The sequence below is a fragment of the Athalia rosae genome, chromosome 7, assembly GCF_917208135.1.
Source record: "Athalia rosae chromosome 7, iyAthRosa1.1, whole genome shotgun sequence".
Taxonomy (NCBI): Eukaryota; Metazoa; Arthropoda; class Insecta; order Hymenoptera; family Athaliidae; genus Athalia; species Athalia rosae.
This window is the reverse complement of record NC_064032.1, coordinates 16,443,602-16,468,084: the sequence shown is the minus strand read 5'-3', so window position 1 is coordinate 16,468,084 and position 24,483 is coordinate 16,443,602. Positions and strand designations below refer to the sequence as shown.

At 36.2% G+C, this 24,483-nt stretch overlaps 3 protein-coding genes and 1 long non-coding RNA gene across 19 annotated transcripts; 2 read left to right on the top strand and 2 right to left on the bottom strand.

Moving 5' to 3' along the window:
• LOC105684714 (glycerol kinase) lies at positions 1–10,952 on the top strand. 8 transcript variants are annotated; one of them, XM_048659211.1, is made up of 15 exons: positions 1–228; positions 842–1,194; positions 1,859–2,041; positions 3,697–3,789; positions 4,239–4,414; positions 6,462–6,544; positions 7,224–7,482; positions 7,566–7,783; positions 7,869–8,081; positions 8,142–8,252; positions 8,339–8,595; positions 8,673–8,878; positions 8,956–9,099; positions 9,180–9,266; positions 10,221–10,952. In XM_048659211.1, exons 5-15 carry the CDS (start codon positions 4,354–4,356, stop codon positions 10,316–10,318), a joined length of 1,737 nt encoding a protein of 578 aa, XP_048515168.1. In that variant the 5' UTR covers positions 1–228; positions 842–1,194; positions 1,859–2,041; positions 3,697–3,789; positions 4,239–4,353; the 3' UTR covers positions 10,319–10,952. The 8 variants fall into 8 exon arrangements, with proteins under 8 accessions (XP_048515168.1, XP_048515166.1, XP_048515174.1 ...); XM_048659209.1 differs by lacking the exon at positions 1–228 and adding an exon at positions 607–759; XM_048659210.1 differs by lacking the exon at positions 1–228 and having other exon boundaries at positions 743–1,049.
• Positions 1,586–3,685, bottom strand: LOC125501963. The gene is made up of 2 exons (XR_007279710.1): positions 3,239–3,685; positions 1,586–3,029 (listed from the first exon to the last, which is right to left on the bottom strand). It is a non-coding gene; the product is annotated as an uncharacterized LOC125501963 (long non-coding RNA).
• A 350-nt stretch (positions 10,953–11,302) lies between the features above and the next one.
• LOC105684725 (E3 ubiquitin-protein ligase CBL-B) lies at positions 11,303–24,265 on the top strand. 7 transcript variants are annotated; one of them, XM_020851640.2, is made up of 8 exons: positions 11,303–12,820; positions 18,269–18,415; positions 18,513–18,785; positions 18,870–19,092; positions 19,211–19,375; positions 22,223–22,478; positions 22,596–22,815; positions 22,888–23,626. In XM_020851640.2, exons 1-8 carry the CDS (start codon positions 12,279–12,281, stop codon positions 23,108–23,110), a joined length of 2,049 nt encoding a protein of 682 aa, XP_020707299.1. In that variant the 5' UTR covers positions 11,303–12,278; the 3' UTR covers positions 23,111–23,626. The 7 variants fall into 7 exon arrangements, 5 of the variants coding, with proteins under 5 accessions (XP_020707299.1, XP_048515159.1, XP_020707298.1 ...); XM_020851639.2 differs by having other exon boundaries at positions 11,305–12,820; positions 22,596–23,114; positions 23,407–23,626; XR_001102952.3 differs by adding an exon at positions 23,726–24,265 and having other exon boundaries at positions 11,306–12,820; positions 22,596–23,623.
• LOC105684726 (probable phospholipid hydroperoxide glutathione peroxidase) lies at positions 16,469–17,758 on the bottom strand. Of its 3 annotated transcripts, none has more exons than XM_048659231.1 (5): positions 17,610–17,758; positions 17,230–17,340; positions 17,054–17,163; positions 16,877–16,968; positions 16,469–16,813 (listed from the first exon to the last, which is right to left on the bottom strand). In XM_048659231.1, the coding sequence occupies exons 2-5, from the start codon at positions 17,325–17,327 to the stop codon at positions 16,598–16,600; spliced, it is 516 nt and encodes a 171-aa protein (XP_048515188.1). In that variant the 5' UTR covers positions 17,328–17,340; positions 17,610–17,758; the 3' UTR covers positions 16,469–16,597. The 3 variants fall into 3 exon arrangements, with proteins under 3 accessions (XP_048515188.1, XP_012253759.1, XP_012253757.1); XM_012398336.3 differs by having other exon boundaries at positions 17,230–17,347; positions 17,517–17,736; XM_012398334.3 differs by having other exon boundaries at positions 17,517–17,730.
• Positions 24,266–24,483: the final 218 nt, after the last annotated feature.

Below are 24,483 nucleotides of genomic sequence, written 5' to 3'. Positions count from 1 at the left end.
TACCAATGAGCGCATGCGCCAGAGAAAATATCGTTGATGATTCTGATCAACATTTCTTTGTACCTAACGCCACCTAAGTGAAACCTTGTAAAGTTTTTTTTGTTGTTTTTCGTTTTTTAATTTGATTTTTGTGATCCTGCAGGACTACCGCCGCACAAGTGGCTTCACAAGCTGGTCACCAGAACAACTAGTTGACCGAAAAAGAAAAGCATCATTTTTATACAAAAGGTAATATCAATGATCTTGAGAAACAATTATGTTAAAATCGACTGGAATTCGGCTCAAATTTCTCGGGTTATTAGTCATCGAGTTGTATCAGAGAAAAACAAAGGAACAATAACAATTTCGAACCTTGAAATGAAAGAAATACGAAGTTATCAGAATATCATCAGTCTCATGATCAATCAGTTATGTTTGCAACGTTGACTGAAGTTTGCAATGACGATTTCCCCATTTCTTTTTATCGGTAACAATTTGACTCGTTTTCAAGTTTAGAGTATTACGCAAATGCTCTCAGTTCTCTCTTGGACTAATTTTTGGTAAATTTGAGTGCATCAAAATATCAAGCTTTGATCCTAATTATTTTCAAATTTAAAAATCGGTGGCGGTTGTCAATTCAATAATAAGTGTCTCCCCTTCTCGCGGGTTTCCGTTACTTCTCCGATGTTCGCCGAACTGCCGAAAGTCTTCGGATTTTGAGTCTCGAAAACTTACAAAATCAAAGGGGAAATAGATCAGTTCATTTCGCTTTGGCGAACGGTAGGGTCATGGCATCATGACTTGCTTAAATATATTCGCGAAGGTTTTTGATTTTGATCGGTCTGTTCCGATTTTATTACAGACTGAGCGGGGCATATGCTCGTCCTGACACCGTCCCACTCACCACATTGCTTCAGCCCAGTCGTGGTCGTACGTACGTACATACGTACCATCATCAAAATCAGGTCTGGCAAAAATGTACGATCGGGCTGAAAAATTAGACAACGTGTAAACATGACCCGACCGTGAATCGAAGAATGGAAAATGAAAGAAACAAAAATGAATCAAAGGTATTGAATTAAAAGCTGGTTTTCTGATTAAGGAAAACGTCTATGTGTTGTATTTCATCGAATACAATAGCCCCCGTAATTCCTCGTGTAGTGAAAAAAAAAAACGGAGCAGACACTCGGTTTTATTTCATCGAACACCTTGACTGTAAGTAAATCAAAGTATAAGTCGACTTTGCGTTGGAGATTTTTCAATTCACATAATGAATCTTTTTTACAAAGATCGTGTGGTTAATCGTGTTACCATTACGTACCTGCGCACGCAAAATATGCACGTGTTACAATTCATATCACCATATTCCTAACTTCGAACAAGTTCAGCAGCTGGAAATTAAAGCTCCGTACAGATCTAGAAAAATGATTGCCAATAATCTGTGAATATGAAGTCGTATGGTTTCTGCCATTAAAAATGATTTGTATAATGTGTATGATACTTTTACTTCTCATTTAACGTATGGTAAAGTCCAAAGTTCGCCAAACATATACCTATACCTATATGACACCGCGGGGACGATTGATTAACTCCGATACACAATGAATTCAACTATACAATTTTATTTATACACCATATGCGATCTATTTATTTTCATATGATATACACGAGACACATGAAAGCGCCGGTGGCAATTTTTACAGTAGATTATGATGTGCGTTGACTACAAATGTGTAAACCTACAAGCGTGATGCCGTTCAATTATGAAAATTACACAAGACCATAAAGATATTACAAATTATATAAATTATATGTAAATTCACATGTACAATGTGCACACAATTATTATCGGTCTTGTTTTTGTTGCTCTTGTTAATAGGGGTGAAGAATCTGGAGTAATCAATAACTGCGGGTTATCAATCTACACGAGGAAAGAGAAAAAAGCAAATTTTATTCGACCATGAAATCCAGATTCCAAGTGCTAAAGAAATATAAGCATCTGAGACCACTGCGGTTGTGAATTTTTCAAAACTGCACTACGGAACGTACGTTGTATACACAGGTGGGCATACACTATTATATACTTATATAAAAATATAAATCCTACATATGTGAAAATTAGTCAAATGCCAATAATATTAATAAAATAGGCATATAAATTGAGGCAAGTTCATCAGAGATCATCATATCTTAGCTCTACGATGACCGATTTCATTGAAATTAGGCTTAAATGAAAGCTCGTCCCCGATTTATATTGCAAAAGTGATCTTACATTTGCTGTCATGTTATAAATATGGGAGCTATTTGATGAAATGCAAACCCAACTCTGCTTTTCTGTTCCCCTAACAAATTCGTAGACTTAGTAGCTATGGTCCGACAAGAAAGGGTGTATTCGAGCTCTTGCGGTAAAGAACTTATATCTTCTGCGTTGATTGAAATCATCTTGTGATGATTCTTGAACATGTTGTGATTCTCTGTCAGTGTTTCAACCAAATAATTGTAGAAGTACTCTCGCGACTCTGTTGTTAGTCCCTTTATTTTACATGCGTTGCTTCTACAGATTTGACATGTGCTTCAGATGCAGCCATTTTAATTTGGGGACTTGGTGTTTCAGGCTTTCTATTTCCTCTGCAAAAAGCAAATTGCGAAGAAAGCCATTCTTTAGCTAACGCGTTTTTCTTGTTCCTTCATTGCTTCAAATCCTGGTCCAGAAATGTCACTCTCAGTATATGATTCAAGCACGTCATACTTTGGAAGTGCAACGAGCACAATATATCGAGCACAATATATGATATCACACCGGCATTGTACATTTCCATAACTAGGTTCTGCAAAACACGTGTAGTAGCCATCTCTGGTGTAACGTACAACCTTTTTACTTGAGGTTGTTCAGACTGCAGATCTTTCATTATAGAAACTGTTTCTATCACTCAAATCTTTGAATTTAATGTTTTCACATTGATGTTGAATGGGCGTAGAATATCCATTCGATTCTTAATCAGAGCTATCAATGGTGAAAGATCAATCCAACTTTATCTTGAATATGGTGCCTGAAACACCAAGTCCCCAAATTAAAATGGATGCATCTGAAGCACATGTCAAATCTGTAGAAGCGATGCATGTAAAGTAAAGGGACTAACAACAGAGTCGCGAGAGTGCTTCTACAATTATTTGGTTGAAACACTGACAAAGAATCACAACATGTTCAAGAATCATCACAAGATGATTTCAATCAACGCAGTAGATATAAGTTCTTTACCGCAAGAGCTCGAATACACCCTTTTTTGTCGAACCATAGCTACGAGTCTACAAATTTGTGGGTGCCCATGTGAAGGTAGTGGTCATTGAGGTAAGCGGAGGGCGAGGATCGCGAGATTGTCGATCATCGCCGAATACACACGAATATGATCAAGAGACTCGGTAGAGTCTCGCGCCAAGCATTCAAAAGAACGGGCGAACTACCAAGTATATCTATACCGCTAGGGGAGCAGAAAAGCGGAGTTAGGTTGGCGTTTCATCAAATAGCTCCCATATTTATAACATTACAGCAAATGTAAGATCAGTTGTGCAATATAAATCGGGGACGAGCTTTCATTTAAGCCTAATTTCAATGAAATCGGTCATCGTAGAGCTGAGATATGATGATCTCTGATCACCGATGGGCTCGTTTCACGGTCAGATCTATTATATCCGTGTATAATTATCAATCTTCTGCAGCTACCGAAGGTGACAATCATCCGCAATCTGCAGTAGAGGCGCGATCTGATTTCAACGATCATTATCAAGGGTATAGGCACGAGGTATATATGTGTACGTACTATAGATAATTAATACGTTAAATAGTTTATACCGATAACTTTTGTACCTATACCTGTATCTGGTACAGTATAACGCAACGTTCGAAGCTCTTCGCTAATCGGTTCGTCAGTTTATAAAAAACTTTATGCCTGATCGGGTAGCTAGGGTGCTGGCTGTTTAACTTTCGAGCTGGCAAATCTCGTGCGCGTAATCTCGCATCTTTCAATTGAAATAATATATGAAAACGGAAACGAAATTTGAAAAAAAAAATTTTTATATTACCACGCAAAGAAAGAAATAAACTTTGACAGGAAAAGTGTGCCATTGAGTTCGATATCGTTTTTCAAATTCATTTATTTTCTTTATATTCTTATCTTCTCTTTTTATATTTTTATCTTATTACCGTACAAGCGGTGACCGATGCCGAGTAATTGATCGAAATTATTCAAATTTCTCTGCAGGTTTATCACACGCGCGTATCCCAACTTTGTACCGAAAAAATAATCAACAGATTTGAAAAAATTTCTTCATAAACTGTAAAAAAAGAAAGAAAAAACATTATAAAACGGTACGACTATGCAACAGCGCAAAGGTAGTATTTGGCAGTATTTTGCCTTTGATCCCGTAAATGGTGCAGGTAAATTGGAAGGAAAATTCTGAAATATCGACTTTTTCTCCCTTTCTTGCTTTTGCGTTACATGACTTTTTTGTTACATGTAAATGTATTCGTGTTTTTTTTCCTTTTTCGTCTTATTTGTTATAACTATCCAATGATAAATGGAAAAACTCATGTAAAGTATTTGCTAATTGGTGATATTGATGTATATCCTAATATACAAGGCTCCGATGAGATGTATTATGTTCAATATACGTGATTAATTGTAAGATTATCTTATTTTATTTAATTGCGTTTCATTTTTTCTCGCGTCGACGAGCAGTTCATTTATATGTACACTTACAATTAGTCTTTGAAGTGCTTTCGAAATAACGTACGTGACGAATGATCATCCTGCGGAGTTTCCTCATCTGCGCGCACTCTCTTAAATACATAATTATACATAGTATATACAAGAGAGTGATACGATGTGCATTCATATATAATATGAAAAATAGACAACGCGCTTCTCAGTTCGATATCTGAGGTCATCGAGGTTGAAGGTATAAAATAAGTCGATAAAACTCAACATACATACCTATATGAATTTATTCTATCGTATATGGGCGTTTACCAAAATTATGTTCCAGATGCATTCATGCTTTTCTTGATTGTAATGCAGTTTTTGGAGATTTTTATTTATTCATTTTATTTATTTTATTGTTATATGTAAAATTATATTTTTTAACGCACAAAAGAATGCAAAATCTACACTAGAGCTATGTTTTAATAGCCATTGGACCTGGTCGAAGTCCGACAACCTGATGGGTATTCGATGTCTCGACCTAAAATAACGTTATCAAAGTTAATGACTTATAGAGCAAACTCGTGATGCGGACACATCTTTTCTATACGTTAAATATAAACTTGTATATTATTCATGTATACTTATCGGTAGAAATTCATCTTCATCTATGTTAAATTTGTAATATTTATAAACATAGGTGTACACACGAGAAGACCGGTTTCCTTTTGAAATCAAAGTTATTGAAGGTCGATCGGATTTAACTATGGATGCGCACGGTGTGCTGTTAATTATTTTTTTCACCGGTGTATTTTAGTAATTAGGTACTTAACACACAATTAAACCGCATGTTCGTAATCAGGTACGTCGGATATGGATGAATACGTATGCGTCTTAAGAATTAGATAAGCTTCGCGGGGGAATCTATGCCCAACACGTGTGTGGGGAACAGCAGGCGCGTCTCGTAGATCGCGTGTGCCGGGCGTCTTATTTGACTCTTTGGAGTCTGACGTGCCAGCGTGGCCCGCATTCGTAATATCCGCGACGAGCCCGACGAGCCCCTTTCGCCGCGGTTTGAAATACCGACTACGTCGGACGCGAGAACGGTCATTCGTTCACATTCTCTCTTTGGGTCTGACGGTGGCTATACGGACACGCTGCGAGTCGGTTATCAAAAATCTGTAATATAAGTAGGTACTCGTTGATTTTGTATAACATTCATATGTTCGAGGAAGGAAAAATGAAAAGGGGTCTCTGAAAAATTATATAGATTGTTTCGATATAATTCTTGTTGTTATTGTTACAAAAAAAACATCGATTCGTAATGAGATGCAGAAAATAGTTGCGGACAATTTTATAAAGAAATTTCAAACGATCGTACTGTGATTAAAAAATTGCAAAATATTATCAAATCGCTAACGTCAGATCTGATGAAATATTTCTTGGTTCTAATTTTCTTGGAATTAAAGAAATAGATGTTTTTTTTTTAAGTTTTTCCTCCTTTGCTGAGACATTCCTTCAATATACAATAAAAATAAGTATGTATGCATACGTAGATTTACATAACAATCCATTAATTACTTGAACATTTATAGCATTCGTCACTTTTATTTTTCACATACTCGAAACAGAATTTTTGTTTTCCTGGCTCTGCTCTTCTCTCGTTTTTATTTCGAGGAGTGGTAAAATCAGCCGATTTTACAGATTAATTACGCCGCATTTTTGATAACGCTTGGTCTATAAAATTTATCGATTTATTTATTTTTTTTTACCGGTTGTTTACAGAATCGAGTATGCCTTCGTCAACGAAAAGAGGTGGGCCTCTGATCGGAGTGATAGACGTGGGTACCAGGACCGTCAGATTTGTGGTAAAAACAAAATTCTACGTATAAAAATATTCTTCAATAAATTTTTACATTTCAATTTGTCCTATAGGAGAAACGATGTCCGCACGAAATAGTACATGTGAGGTGGGATGAACGACTTGTTTTTTTTATTAACTGGTTACCGCTAATCTCATTTGCAGAACGACCCTAATTATCGGATAATTGTATAGAGATTATTTTATTTTTTGTTTGATGTTTCGTAAATTTATAACATGAATTACATTTATCAGCTGTGTGTATAAACAGTCTGTAACAAACTTGTTTCCATTCAGCTATCGGAATTTTAGAATCGTTCTAATTGAAATCTAGTTTCAATCGCGTGCCAACAATTTAGCATTATTGTCATATGCGTTGTAATATGGGATGAAAAAATTTACGGTTTTTTTCTTGCTTTTTTTGGCAACTAAATTCATTGGGTCTGAATATTTATTGAACAAATAATCCATACGGTTAATTCCTCTCGCGTTATCTCGCTGTTCAGATTAGGTTCGGCTTTTTTCGGCTTTGGTTACCCAACACCCGGATTAGGGGGGCTATAAGGTCGAGTATGAATTATGTTCGATTATTATAACAGATCGTTGAAAAATAGTCAAAGTCAAAGTCTTTACATCGTGATAAAACTTATCGCTCCAATCCCTATAGTCTTTCCTTATTTTTACAGGTATTTAACGCTAAACACGTAGCGGAAGTCGCCTCGCATCAAATAGACATCGAACAACTGAGTCCGCAGGAGGGATGGGTCGAGCAGGACCCGAAAGAAATTTTATTTGCAGTCAAGGCCTGCGTCAAAGAAGTACTCAGGAGATTTGAAACCCTTGGTCTATTCATCTCAGATATAGTCACCATAGGTGTTACCAATCAAAGAGAAACTACCGTAGCCTGGGACGGTACAACGGGAGAACCATTATACAACGCAATAGGTATTCGTACAGTTATGATTACTTGAAAATATCCAAAGCTTTTTCTGTTACAAAATTAGAAATGAATCTTTCGAATTTCTCAGTCTGGTCGGATATCAGAACCGATTCAACGGTGGACCAGATAATAGCAAAGTTTCCGGACCAGAGTAAAAATCATCTTAAACCACTATGCGGTTTACCAGTGAGCCCTTACTTTTCGGCGTTGAAAATTAGATGGATGAAAGACAACGTTCCGACCGTTTGGAAGGCCGTGAGGGAAAGAAGGTGCAAAGTTGGGACAATGGATACGTGGGTGATTTGGGTATGACTAAAACTTGCGTAGTTAATTGCATCGTTAAGCCAATTCATCGGTACTACTAAAACCCTTATTTTCCATTCTCCTGCAGAATTTAACTGGGGGAAAAGATGGTGGTCTTTATATAACAGATGTCACGAATGCCTCAAGAACAATGCTCATGAACATCGAAACCCTTACATGGGATCCGACGTTATGTAGATACTTCGATATTCCAATGAAGCTTCTGCCTGATATAAAGAGCAGCTCAGAAATCTATGGGAAAGTCACCATAGGACCATTGAAGGGAATAACGATATCTGGGGTAAATGTTAAGTATTCCTGTCTCAAAAACGCCAATTTTGTTTGGGTATTTTTATTACAGGTATTAGGCAATCAGCAATCGGCACTCGTAGGTCAAAACTGTCTACAACAGGGACAGGCTAAAAATACATACAGAAGCGGGTGCTTTTTGCTGTGTAATACCGGAACTACGGTTGGTCTTTAACTTGTTTTTATTGGAAAAAAAGTTTTACGAATTCAATTTTGCTGACCGAAAACGATCGGAAATATTTTTTTCAGAGGGTCCAATCTTCTCACGGACTGGTGACCACGGTCGCTTATCAATTCGGCCCAAATAGTCTTCCTGTTTATGCACTCGAAGGATCAGTAGCGGTTGCTGGAGCAGCTATAAAATGGCTAAGAGATAACGTGAAACTCATCGATGATGTCAAGGAGAGCGAAGATCTCGCTCAAAGCGTATTTAGTACGGGAGACGTTTATTTTGTTCCAGCATTTTCTGGACTTTATGCCCCTTACTGGAGAAAAGATGCAAGAGGGTAAGAATTTTAGTTGTCGGGAAAGGTGGGCGGGCCTTATTGATGATTTTTTTCTAGATGAAAATTAATTTTCATAGGATAATATGTGGCCTTACGGCGTTCACCACTAAACAGCACATAATCAGGGCAGCTTTAGAAGCCGTTTGCTTCCAGACACGAGACATTCTCGAAGCCATGCATAAAGACTGTGGTTTTCCATTGACTAAGTTAAACACCGATGGTAAAATGACCACTAATAATCTGCTGATGCAGTTGCAAGCTGATCTCTGCGGCACTCCCGTCTGTGAGTCGATAATTGGATTCTCGGGAATACGATAATATTTTTTAAATTTATTAATAACAAAAGTTCCGCCGTTATAGTCAGATCAACGATGCCAGATATAACTGCACTTGGGGTTGCAATGGCAGCAGGGCACGCTGAGGGTGTAAATGTATGGGAGTTAGAAGGGGAAGAAGTGGAAACTGTAGCCAGCGATACGTTCCTGCCAACAACAACACCAGAGGGTACGATTTATCTGAAAATTAATTCCATATTGAACCAGATATCCAGGTTCAATGCCATATTAAAATTTCATAATTCATAGAGAGAGACGCGAGGTATACAAAGTGGAAAATGGCGGTGCAGAGGAGCCTTGGTTGGTCGACGATAAAGATGTCCGAGCAGATGACAGGTAATGTAAAAAACCAGAGAGAAATCAAGTTAGGGCAGAAGCCTCCGTTGTCTGAGGAAATTGTTACGAGCACTCCGCTGCACCCTGCTTGAAATAGAATAACAAAAGGATCGGTAGATGCACGTCTTTAAAAAACATATCGTCAGCTACGTTCGGATGAAGTTCTTCTGATCTAACTTCCAACCATTAATATATATTGTTATTATTTTGCGTCAGATCATCGAAAAAAATTCGGAACTAATTCTCTGTAAGAATTTCAATATTGGGGTGTATTATAGATAATTCTACTTGATGTTTTGATCAATTTTTTGAAAGCTCGCTTTGTAAATATATGATTGTACTATATGTCAATTGAAAGGAAGCGCTGAGCGTTTTCGACGAGTCTCTTTGCATCCGAGTTTGTTTTTGTTATTTATATTTGCATACTTCTCTGTATTGTTTTGTTTTTACTGTACTAAATCTTCCTTTTTTCGGAAACTTTGACTCATTGTAAGTCACAGACTGTCAAATTATCCCTTGATCATCTATCTCCGAGTAACCGTCTTACGTAGGCTACTTTAAAATAAATTATTGACTCCAAATCAAACCCATCCTGATCCAAACCAAAGTCTCTCAATATTCGTTCTGAATTGCAATTGTATGCTTAAGATTTTTAAGTCTATGAATATTTTCATTGTTGCTGCTGTTGTTTAGCTTCAGTTTTGTATACATTACTGATGAGTGATATTGGCTTACTTTCACTACTATACTTTACTACTCTACTTACTATCACTACTATACTTTACTACTCTACTATACTTTCTCGAAAAAACATGAAAATGCCTCAACGTTATCAACTAAGTAAAAAAAACTGATGGTAATCCAATAATCGAACGTGAACTATGTGAAACAAGGATATAAAATACGTTAATAGACATATGATAATTGTAAAAAAATTTCGTAAATTTGTTGTAGATGAGCGGTACAAGATGCTTGCGTCGATTCCAGCGAGTTGGTACCTGATGACTAGTTTTATGCTTCTCCGGTTAAGTTATTTCTTGGGAAATCGGTGACACTGTGTTGAACGAGACCACATTGTTGAGTCTACACTGAGCAATGGCAGTACTTCAGAAAAATGCCAAAATTGGTGGCGGGCAGTCTAATTGAATTTTAAGAAAATGCAGAGGAATTTCACATCAGGATTAAAACACCATGAGAAGAAGAGCAAACCAATTCTGTCTCGGCACTACGATCACAAAGTAGAGCAGGGAATTAAATTTGTTAAAATGAATGGTAGAAGAAATATAACAGGAGAATAAAGATCCTGAATTCCTTGAGTCCTTAGGGTTTGGTAAGGTTCTGAAGCGAAAGTAACGACCCCCGTAAAGACAAGTCTGTAGGATTATTAGGTAGATAAATTAAATTTCAAACTTTTAAGGAAGGTATCGATTTTGTTTTTCTAGTTGAGTGCTTCATTTGGAGTCACGTGCATCTCCATATTTAGAACAAATTGTCAGGGATATAAAATCTAGTTTGCAATCGCAGGATACGTACTGTCCGAGCTTTACGCCCATATTACTAGTCAAATAATTGTTACATTATCGCTATCCAATTACATACTGCCGTATCAAATCATATGAGTTTGTATTATAAAGACTTTTTCATGTATATATTAAGTATAAAATAAAAATAATAGATATTCTAAGACATAGTTTTATGTAAAAATTATAATGATATAATAGACTTATCCGTAGGCATTCACAGTTCATCGAATAATAATTGAAGAGAGAAAATCACATTGAATCTCGATACAAAATAAGGGAGAAATGGAATCGATGTATCAACTTTATCTGTTGGTACTGCAAATCAAATACAGTCGAATAAAATTAGAACAGATCTAAATCTCCAGCGTTGTTCAGTCAAATCTCTTCAACGACAATGGCGGTCATTCTTGTAATTTTGAAAAGCGCGCGTTCAGTCTCGACGCTCATATATATATATATATATATATCGTTTGAAATGTAATGGCCGCTTCGAGTGGTCGTTTTTTTTTCCTTTTGCCATCGTCGCCGGTCCTCGGTGCGTTTCGTTAAATTTTCGCTGCTCTCAAGTCTCGGGCTGCAGCAACGCCGCTGAACGAGCCGCGAGCTCTCAGAGCAGCAAAGAAAATAGTCAAAGGTAAATTCAGTCGAAGTGAAAAAGTTAACGTCAGTGATATTCCACAGTGCTGAATTATCGTGTGATCCTCCTTCAAGTGATATGTGGGTTCAGGACAAACTTACTAACAACTAGCTGTTCTTGTTCTTTTTTTCTGTGTCACATAAAATCAAGGAGGATGAGGTCTACCGTGACGTTCTTGTGTCTCGGGTTTGCCTTCGCCTTAGCGTTTGCCTCTGCAAACCATCTTTCATCATCATTATCGACATCACGAGAGGAAATATCATTCTACCTCACAACTGATTTTTCATTAAAAGTCAAGTGAAATAGTCAAATAACCGTTCGAGAAAAAAAAAACTCTTTCAAGTGTCTCTCGAGCCTCTATCTCTTTTTTTCTTTCGAACAATCAATTCAAAAACCGAAATGATCATCACGGTGTGAAATGTCAATTTAGTAACGTTGTTGAATACAATTAATAACGAGGTAGTGCTTTGCATGGGGTGTAAAGAAAAAATTTAATTGAGTATCAATCGAACGTAGGTATAAATAAAAGATTAGCAGAATAAAACATGGATAAATGCTGGTTACAGTTTTTTGGTCAAATATTGGCATAATGTGTGCGCGAAGAGATACGGACATTCTCAACACTAGGGGTTAAGATTTCCGCGAGTGTCATTCTTTTGTTTTTATTTATTTCTTATGGATTTTAAATTCCGAAGAAAAAAGGAAATAAGTAATAGACTGTAATGTGGTGTAAACGTGCATTGAAGTGAATCGGTGGTAGAGATAATAAAGAACAGCAACAATCGAATTTGAATAAATAAAAAAATACCAAGAGCGAAAGAACACGGCGTCGACGTCGACATCTACGTCAAGATGTCGGGTCAGGGTAGCCGAAGTCGTGCGGTCCATATAAGTTCGATATTTCAAAAGATTCAGGGTCGTTTTACAGACGCAATGACACCGCCAAAATTGTCAACGGACAAAAGGATGTTGGATAAAACATGGAAGTTGATGGATAAGGTTGTAAAATTGTGTCAGCATCAGAGAATGAATTTAAAAAACTCACCGCCCTTTATACTTGATATTTTACCCGACACGTATCAACGTTTGAGGTTGATTTACACTAAATACGAAGAAAAAATGCAGGTGCTTCATAGCAACGAACATTTCTGTGTATTTATCAATAATTTAATGAGAAAGTGCAAACAGGCTATAAAACTTTTCAAAGAGGGAAAGGAAAAGATGTTCGACGAGGCTTCTCACTACAGAAGAAACCTTACAAAACTTAGCCTTGTTTTCAGCCACATGCTATCTGAACTTAAGGCCATTTTCCCTAACGGTGTTTTCGCCGGTGATCAATTCCGCATCACAAAATCAGACGCTGCTGAATTTTGGAAAGAACGATTCGGAAACAAGTAAGCCACATATATTTGATTCATTCCCTTAGTACTCTCATTCAGCACACACAAACCATAACTTGGATCTACATCACCTTATCTTTCTTATCTTCTCCAATTGTAAGGATCGAACTACTCCGATTGTAACAAGAGGAAAAAGAAACGAAATCATAACTGAGATAAAAATTGAATGCCAGAATAAAAAAGTAAGTTAATCAATTCCTGGAAGTTTTCCCTGGAAGTGAGAATTTCCGCTTTTCTTGCTGTATGTTACGTCGTTGGTAGCCCAAGAATTTAATCATTTTTTGTTCCCTATGGTTGTAAAAAATCTTCGTTCTTTATTTTTAGATGTACATCATCTTGAAAAATATTTTGTATCCTCGTTATCGTTTGTAACGACACACGTATGATAACGGCGGTGAATTTTAACAGGAGATTTCGATGACGAACACAAAAAAATAGCCGTGTTAGATCGAAATCGGACGATACGAAGAATAAAAAATTCGGAAATTTTATTTAATCATTTTTTCATATAGTAAAGAGGTAAAATAACCCATAGTTCTTTATTCTCAACTCTTTTGACTCAGGAAGAGTTATTAATGGATAAAAATGGACCGACGAACTCACCCAATATCCATGAATGGTTCATCTCTCTCTCCTCTTCACGACGACCTCGCGCCGCAGAATGTTACGCATTCTCTCTTTCTCTATATCGTTCTCACTCTATCTGTATAATTTTTATTTTTCCCCCTACTTGATACTATGAAATTACGTCTATGAGATTACATCTTTCGATTTATTTGTTCATTTTTCGTCAAGTGAAAAGTTGGTTCAAAACAGGACGGAAATATCGATGGTCATTGTGGCAATGAAAATCGTTGCATAATGCAAATTATCCCCAATAAAATATCGTGACACGGTTCAACGAGCAGATGATGAGTACGGGATAATGTATTTGATTTTATTGTACGTATGTACATAAATGTACCATCTGTATATAGATATATATCGACTCCGCAGCTTCCGGCAAACGATCCCCGCTAACTTCCGGTCTATTTGAAATCCGTGTAGCCTGTCGACGACGAATGACGATGATAGCGATCATTATCTCAGCGTTCGAGCATACGTTTTGCATTGTACGTAATTTACCTCATTGCAGTCGAATTCAGTTCTAAACTGCAGCTTTTTATTTTACATATTCCCCTCCTTTCGTTTTCCTCTCTCCCTTTCATTTCTTGGTTTCATTTATCGCGATTCTAATTTTTTTCAATATCGTTTTTTACCCTGTCCCTTGCCTCTATGCGTCCATATTTCATAGCGCCGTTCGCGACCGTTCGTCGTTGGGAGTTTAGCCCACATCCGGATGCGAGACCGGCGAAACCGGAAGGAAGGCAAAATGACGTCAGGATTAAAGTGAATCAAGTAACATGTGACTGTTTCTGTACAGCTCTTGGGACCCGTGTAGTCGGCTGTAGCTCTGATATCAAAAAATTTTTCAATTCAGACTTATTTTTATAGCCTCTCTGACCTAGGTCTCAAAAAGATGGGTGAACGAGCATCGCGGTTCGTTACATTTTTTATTACGTTTATTTTCGTATTCTAAATATACATCGTAATTATTGAGTCCCACTTGCTAGAGGCAAAAGAGGGAGAGAGAAAATAAATTGCAAGGCTGGTAACGCACTGACGGTGTGTGCACTACATGCGATGAATTAAAATGTATACGTCGTACGTACAATGTGGATGAAGTACGTCACGCGACATAAAATACAAATAATATTACACGTGTGTGCGATTTTTAAAAATTTATTTTCCCGTGGACGCATATCGCAATGATGATTAGATTTGAAATATGTTCAATGCGTACAACGGTATCTGTAAAATTTTTTGGAATCGCAGTACCAACCAGGTTCATTATATGTGACTGATTTTTATTTTCCGATTTCTTTCTCCCCACGTTTGGAGACATAGCGCACAATTGAATAATGAAAAATTCGAAGGATAGGGGGACAAAGGGAATTTTGATTTCATTGTTCATGAACACGGAGAAAAATAAGAGAAAAAAAAAACAATTTTGGATACAATTGAACTCACTCGCCTCACATCATCACATAAACTGCAAAGTAAACTGGGACGAACCAAGTTTATTCAAACTTGACAATGTTACGTGCTAAAGCATGCTTATATGTATGGATATTTATATTACACTAGATATGTACCCCAATATTATCCTATCCTGTCTGCACCCATTTTATGGTCTCGCTACAGTTTTAGACCGGAAATGAGTCATGGTAACCCCTTTCCATCCCCTTGCCCGACGCCGACTCTTCATTCTCTTTCAATGTACCGAATAAGAAACGCAACGTACGCTCGCCCGATATCCGATTATAAATATCATTATCACATGCTATCTGTATGCGCTACTCCTGCTCTCTTGTAATCTTTATCGTTATCGGATCATCGATTATTTAAGGTATATACATGTAGGTCAATATACACAGATTGGCTTTATAATGTTGCTCTTCTGGTACATACATATAATGTAGGGAAAAAGTTTTCGTTTTTTCGAAGAATTTTAATCTACTCCGAGCCAAGAGTTCAGCTATAGAGTGAATGAAAATACTTGTAAAATTCAGTGTCACTTTATTAGTTTAAAAGATTTCCTCTGGAATTGTTTCTAGTCAATATTTGCTCAGTCATCTCTATTAGATATACCGTTCTGGTCGAACGGTATATAGGTGCCCGTATAAATTCTTTTTAGATATATATGTGTGAAAAAAATCATCACCTTTGCGGCGTATAAGTTGGAATTTTATAAAAGAAAATAAAAACAAACTTGACTTGATAAATAAACGAAGTTAGGAGAGGGAGAAGAAAAAGCGGCAACAGCTTTGATTCTATGAATGGAGGCGGCACCGGATCGGCCGACAGCAAGGACGACTAATTATAGCCTTGTATATCGCTTACGTTGGACCTGTACCGCATGCATGTCATATCTATGTACCTGGCGTGCGTTAAAAATTGAAACTTAATTCAGAAGCTTTGTGTCATGCCCTGAATTTGTACAACCGAAACTTGTTTATAGATATAAGATACGCTCCTTCTCGTCAAAAGATTTCCAATTGTCAATCGATATGAATATGACAGTGACTTGTCAGCTTGAGGAAACCTTTTCGATATGGCCGTACATCTAAATTCCCATTGATTCGATTTACTGGGAAGGAACCAGTTATCAATCGAAGCTAGAGATAGCAAAGTTGGCCACACTGTGCAGGGTGATATTCCAAGTTACTGATACCATTGGTGGTACTTGAAAACTTGTAGAGTAGGTCGATCGGTTATTCTGTAGCTAATGTAGTCGAGTTGCCAAAGATACAAAAGCAACGATTTTCATTCGTCTCATTCTTTGTATTCATGAGAAAATTTGATTTCTATTCAGAGACATTCAAGCCTTTGCATCAAAGGTCATTGATATTTCATACAATTTGCAGTCGTCAGAGCCTCGCCTTAGATTATGCCCAAACATTAATCTTATCAGTTCATGCTTTCACTGTGTTATAGCATTACAATAGTTCATCTTTCTACCTGGTGAATGACGCCTAAAATGGAGCTGAACTATTACAAAAATCCATCCTCATTAATCTAGTAATGTAATTGGGATTGAAATTATTTTTTTCACATATTTTTATTTTTTGCGCCTGGATTCAAGTAACTGTGAATGTGCAAATTTGATTAAACATCAGTACATTAGTTACAGATACATTTCTGCAATATGTGCATCATGTGGATATCATACTAGAAGTATTTCTCGAGGTGCGATGTCAACTTACTGGGATCTACATTTGGTCCATGTCTTTCGACAACCTGTCCATTTTTATCGACAATGAACTTTGTGAAATTCCATTTAATGAAACTGCCCAGAAGTCCACCTTGCTTGTGCTTCAGATACTTCCAAAGTGGATGGGTATTTTCACCATTTACGTCAATTTTTTCAAACAAGTCAAATTTAACCTAAGTAGAAATAGGATCGATTAGAATTGTGAGCCACAATGCTACACTTGACAAAATTCTCACTTTTTGCCTGTCAGCAAAGCTGCAGATTTCATCGCTACCACCAGGTTCTTGTCCGTTGAATTGGTTGCAGGGAAAAGCCAGAATTTCAAGCCCTTTAAGTATGAAGCAAATTAGTTTTGAATGTATGAACAAATTAAACAGTTTTTGATTAACCCTCTGCAATCACTGGATTTTTACCCTTCGAGTAATGGTATTGGTCATAGAGCTCATTGAGTTCCTTGTAGTTTGTAGCTGTCAGTCCACACTTCGAAGCAACATTTACTATGAGAAGCACATGACCAGCATACCTGTAATTTGTTTTTAAATTCACTATAGAATTCCTTTTGAAGTCCAGTCATTCTAAGATAACTTACTTTGATAACGGGATTCCTGCTCCTTTTATATTATTTGCGGTAAAATCGTAGACCGACTTGGCCGATTTGTAATCTGGGTTTTCTCCGGTGCTAGTCATCGCGTTAGAAGATCTAAAAACTCAAACACCAAAATTGATTATATGAAATGACAAACTACTCCGTCACTAAAAAAGGAAAATCCACAATCGTTCGATAAAATCTGCAAATTCATCGTTGCGATTTCAAATCTCCGTTTGCATGATACATCGATAAATTGAGTCGTGGAACACATTAGAGCGTTCTATTACCTGTGGATATTTTTTGTGACAGATCAAGTTAAAGAAACAAGTAGTTCGTCTACGATCAAGTTTTGCAAATAGTTTTTCTTTGTGTTTCAATACCGTAGGTATGAAGAATAGTTTTTACTTCTTATCAATTGGGTAAGGTATTCTTCACCAACGACCGTTCACTACGCACGGCTTACGACCACTGAGTACTCACGAGCCACGAGAATACGTCTTGACGATTCTCTCGCTTTTCCATACGAGGCTAAATTGTCGAGGCCAACAATATGGCTGCTCGTTTAGCATCGAGCGGTAAATTCGATCGTTATAACGCGATCAAATATTCAGGAGATGTGGAAACGCCTTGTAACGTTGTATTTTCCCATCATAATTTCTTAACGTGACTTGCATAGCATATGTATAGTGAATTGCATATTCGCCACTTTATCCTCATTTCAGATGCACATTGCTTACTACGTGGCATTTGAGATCTTAGATCAAAGGTTGAAAAGTCTGGAAAGATAGTATCAGATGCAGCCTGTATATTCTATCATCCCTGTATGGTGTCATTTTAATTACCACAGTTATTCCATGTACCTATTAGACTCAATTGGTATGTAGTAGGAAGCTGGTTCAATCATTTGTTAATTGTGGTGTTAATGAATATTTAAAGATTCGGAGTTGCTTCAAAAGCTCAATAACTGATACCATACCTCATAGCTAGTCACATTAGTATTTCAACTCTCTTCATGTCTCTTTTTCTTAATTTATTCCAGCACGCTCGTACCTTGGAAGGTATTCAGATACGAATTGAATCAAGTACACGCCATCAGTTCTGGACTAGAAGCAATGGCCTTAAAATCTACTATAGATCTCACCTGTAACGACTACATCTCTAATTTTGAATTTGACGTTTTCACCAGGTGAGATTCAAGATTTCCTACCACAATCAACTGAAAAACCGAACATGGATAAATATGCCTAACAAATATTTAATCCATTTTTTAAATCTTTTCACAGACTATTTCAGCCCTGGTCAACGCTGCTTCAAAATTGGCAGACATTGGCCGTGACGCATCCTGGATATGTCGCATTTCTTACCTATGACGAGGTTAAGGCTAGACTGCAAAAATATTGTATAACTAAAGCTGGAAGCTACGTCTTTCGATTAAGCTGTACAAGGCTAGGTCAATGGGCAATTGGTTACGTTACATCGGACGGCGATATTCTGCAGACTATACCCCATAACAAAAGCCTCATACAAGCACTGCTTGACGGTTATCGGGAGGGCTTGTAAGTCTTAGAAATAGAATAGTTTTCTAGAAAATCGATATCATTTGCATATATTTAATAAACCTTTTAACCTAACTTTGACAGCTACTTGTTCCCCGACGGTCGTAACGTTAACCCTGACCTCACGTGGGCTGTTCAACCTACGCCGGAGGAGCACATAAAAGTTACCGCTGAACAGTATGAACTCTACTGCGAGATGGGAAGCACATTTCAGCTATGTAAAATATGTGCGGAACACGACAAAGATGTCAGAATAGAACCCTGCGGTCACCTTCTCTGCACACCATGCCTAACAGCGTGGCAGGTAGCAGTGCCTAAATCCAGTTTTTGTCTCAACTTTCTCACTCATAAATTTTGAACTCCATCCATTACTCGATGTCCTCACAAAAGGTCATTTTTTTAATAGATCATGAAATTTGTTTCAGGATTCCGAGGGTCAAGGTTGCCCATTTTGTAGAGCAGAGATCAAGGGAACAGAGCAAATAGTTGTGGACCCTTTTGATCCTCGGCGAACCCATCGGCCAGGTGCACATTCGGCTTCTGTCAGTAATGCTTCCACGCCAACGAGGGACCTTGACCCAGACAACGAGGTATCCGACTAGGAGTAACATGTAGATCGCGATGTTGAATAATTGAATAATGCGTCCAGTATTTGTTAATTTATTTTTATTTTTTATTCTTATATCTTTTACTATTTGAATTACAGGCTATCTTTATCATAAATTGCCAATAACTTACCTCCTAGAATCTCCCATGATTTAATCAAATCATAACGTCATGTCATTCATCTGTGTGATTCTTTTCCCCCCTAACTTTTACGATAAATTATGCAACCACATCACGATTTTCCCCAATGACGATTCACCTCGGATTTTCCAAAGTTGCAAACTTTGAGACTTGAAGTTTTTTATACAAAATCGTGCACTGTCATTGAGATTCAACTTTTTTGTAGAAATTTATTCTTAGGTGGATTGTTCCATTGCATCCCATGAGCTATTTATCATTGGCTTACCATTTACGCAGTCACAGGTCGATAGCTTTGTTGTTTTACCAAAATACACTCTGTGTTACTTGTTAAATCATATTTTACCCTACCGTATTAATGATATCGATCAGCGGGTGAGTTAGATTACATTAGCGTATGTTGCATATTCAATTCGATAATTACATTGGGACTTTTTATTGATTTGTTGTTGAAAAAAGAAATTTAGTCGACAACTTTGAACGTACTCTATTGAATTATATTTCCATTGTATTTACTATCCATGCTTCATCTCAAAGTTATTTATTACTCATTCATTTGTAATATTCCCAATATATCTACACAATTAATATATCCTTCCAGTTATGTGGATCAACTCTTCTTTAGAGAGGGGGAAGAAAAAACAGTAAAAAAGATATTCTTCTATTTATTGACACAGACGGATTGATAATACCTAAACATATCTAATATAACTTATCAATTTGTACGAATATAATATGACATAAGTATTATTAAAATCTAGGTCGAGATTTTTTTTATTTGAACTTCTTGAAATCTTAACAGTTTTTTTTATTACTTTTCACTTTGAAAACGAAAAACATTTTATGATTCTAACAAAAATGAACTAAAATAAAAGAAATGTTGAGAATGAACCAGCGATGCTTAATTTATTGTACAAATAACGCTTTGCATAATGTTCTCCAATTTTTACTCTGCAGCCACGCTTTTTTATTTTGTTTTCTTTCCTCATCGCAAGACTTGATTTGTTTATATTGATTTATATTGATTTATTTATTGTCATTGTTATTTTTTTTTGTCCAATCCCTGCTTGCCGTTTCTATTCGTCAGATAGTACATATCTTTTATTTCTAATTGTCTGTAGTTTAGAACCGTTAAAAATCGAAAAGAAAACGATTGAGGAGCCTAATGTTTTTTCCCCCCTTCCAAACACGATTTTGACTTATAGTTTAATTGTTAATATTATTATTAATTAATTAATAATTATTAATGATTTCCATTGTTGTTACTTTTATTTGTACAATAAAAGAGAGCGGCTACAAATCGTCGATGATATACCTTCTCTAGATCGATACGCATAAGTATATTATATTATAGGCTTCATTTCTTTCTTCTCTATTTTTTATTTTAATAAAATTGATCAAAAAATTAGTATTTTGATTCTCTGATTTCTTTTGTCATTTTCATCATTGCTCTATTTTTATTTACTTTTCTTTCAATCTCTTTTACTCAGACTAGCTCCATCAAACTTTGACGCTAATTTGATTATATCAATTATTTCATTGTAAAATACTACGTATGTTATACGTACAAACCGTTGGAAAAACAAGAGCAAACATTTCTTTTCTAAATAAAAGATTATGCGATTATAAAATATCATTATTATTCATTTCATTTTTATTCTAATGATTATTATTATTATTGTACGATATTATTACATCTCATTATAATCCAATATACATACAATATTGAGTTTGCTCTTTTCGTGCACTCGACTATTTTTTCTGAAATCTATTGAAATTTATCACATTTTATTCAAAACTAGAAAAGACATCCGCTTCTCTATCGTTTGATATTTATAAGTATTGCCCAGTTTTTAACTTTCTATTGGAAAGTCGAAAATATTTATCATTAATAAGGGTGAATCGAGTGTCTAAAAACTCCTTGTCGCCTCCTGCCCCTTTGAAAACCAAATTAAGTCAGTAAATGATAAGTGAATTGACCTACATGGACGACGCAATATTCTGTTTTTACCTCTGCATGATGGAAAAAAACGCTGTATATGTAATACATATATTTTTGATATTTTTTTACTTTTATATTAATATGTTTGTCTGCTCGGTCCAATTTTTGGTACTCTGCTCGCTGCATGAAAAGAAAAACTGCTAATTGGGAATATACGTACTTTGACAAATTGAGAGAAAAAAAAAAAGAAAAAAGTCTTTGAAGAATTTTGATACAAATATCGAGGTAAGTGGTTAATCGCATTAAGAAGACAGACTGTAATAGCTTTTAGCTTTCGGCTTGATCGATTTTTTTTTTATAAGTATGAATCTTACCAAATCGATATCATTTAATTATCTTAGATGTTTCGTTGCTTACATAAAAAACACGAAATGACAGTTTTACAATTCTCTATTGGCCTTTATCGTTGTGTGGAGATGTCCCTAACATAAATTGTCGTACTGTTCCATTTTATTTTATCCACATATACTTGAAGTAAATATGTAGAAGAGATTCATGCCTTATACAATATTTTGAACAATTATATCCTTGGCTCTTTTGATTCTCGCTGAGAATTCATTCATCGATCACTTTTTATTACATGCCATGGCGAAAAGAGCTTCAACACTGAAACTCTGTCGCTATTGATGGAATAATTTTTATTGTTATGTAAGTAATGCAACGCAACACTAATAGAGTCATCATGTTTTAGGATTTGTCGGAAATTAGTAACGGAAATTGTGGCCTGATTTACGACGAGTCGGATGACGATGACGACTTCAGCTCTATGGGTTCGCCACTCCTACCTAGAAGGACAGTTTCGAGCCCTCCACTACCACCAAGAAGATCTCCGACACCAAATAGTCACATAAGAAATACTCGGCATTTGACCGTACCGAATGAAAATGCTCCTCCACCCCCTTTTGTCACTGTTTTAACGCTGACTGAAAGTCACCAGAACAACACAGGTAAATCCAAATGTAGGAAACAAAAAGACATCAACACTTCCAAGGTTCTGAACGAGTGAAAAATGGAACATTAACGCAAAAGCCAACTTTACTTATCTTTCCATCATTTCTCTACAGCCAACACTGAAGCGAGGTACGACATGCTGCATCGAGCATCTTCTCCATCTCCGGTACCTCCGGTAATAATCAGACCACACGCAAGAGTGTATCGGCCTCCACCAGCGCTTCCGGAAAGAGCAACCCTTCATTCCCCGCCAATAGTTTCACCTGTACCACCTCCCCAGTCTACGCAGCGTCCTCCAAAGCCCATTAAAGACCCTCACGAACAGGATCACCAGTATGAAAATACGATAATAATACCCGGGACTCGTCAGCACGTCGTTAAAAATATAAATCTGGAAATGAACAGGGCTAGACTTTCGGCGCTGATGAGAGGAAGGGATGAAGCTGGTGGACCTATTGGTAAAGCGGAAGCTGCTGCTTATGAAAATGTTAACGTTGAACATATTTCAAGACTCACTGCCCTCGGATTTGCACAAGATGCCGTCATCAGGGCTCTCGGCATCACTAGAAACGATCTCGAAATGGCAAGAGATATTCTGCACGAATTTGCTACAAAGACAAATTCCTAACAAGGTAGTGTACTACCAGAGCCAAGAGATTTCAGAACGGAATCCCCTAGTTATTAACTTTTTAATTTGTATTGATTCGAATCAATCGCACACATTTTACAAGGTAAAATTTCTATTATCTTTTATGATTGTTTCTTATTATCAATCTCATTATATTATAATTTTTGTTATTATGATTATTCCAGGAGAATCGCTTCTGCTCTTTTTGAACGTCAAATTAACATGATTATTGTATCCGATTTTTTTCTAATTGGTTTAAAAAACAGATGATCCATTTATGATAATTTTATTCGCAGAGTTCTGTTATAATTCCTTATTCAATCTTTTGATTTTGCCATTGAATCCCGGCTGAAAAAAGCTCGTAGAAGTAACTTGGGGTGTGAAGCGAAGAAGAATTATTCAAAAAACTGGAAATGGGACTGGGACGGGAAATGAAGGTTGGAGGAAGTATATGAATGGAAAAAAGTGACGAAATATGAACCAACTGATCCTATTTACTACATTAAATTCGAGGTATATAATGATATACATATTATATTTATTTATTGTAGTTTATAATTCAACTTCAAATGTGATATTTATGTTTATAATACGTACATTCTGTCATATTCATAGGTAACAAAAAAAATACCAAACACCACAAAAAACAACACACATATGAGTAAATAAACGAATATGCAAATATGTAGATTACTAGGTATAACAAAAATAATTATGCGATTAGAGGTACGTACGTAGTAAACGAATAGGAAACTAAATGAGAATCAATTAGAATAATACACGTTAGTAATAGTTGACTCAAGTAATAGTTGCTACTAATTAAAACGTACAATTTAACTATTTGCGTGGACTGATTTTAATAAAAAAAAGAAATTAATAATTAAATAGATGACGGGAAAGATCAATGAGGAGATCAAATAATCGCAAACAATAGAAATAATAAAGTTTATTAAGTGGGTTGAAAAAAAACCACCGATCGAGCACCCATGATTTTTTGCTGATTCGGAGTTACAAAAACAAGATGAAAGAAATAAAAAAATAAAAGGGTTAAAATTGAATTCAAAATCATAGGGGTGATTGAAAATTTCTAACTCTCTCTTATCTGTCTTAATTTTCTCTTTAATGTATTTATATCATATAGCTGCTGTACGTCAAGAGACAAAAAAATAGAAATAGAAAATAAAAATACAACCCTGAAACTTTGTTTATGACATCTGATAATTGTCAATTAGTTAAAACGATCAACTGGTTTTAGCTAATCGATTAATGGTGTGATAGAAACTTCAATCTTTGACGACATTCGTGTACAATAATCCACATACTACATACACTGTTAGCGAGATGAATTAATGAACCTCGGGCTATTTATACCT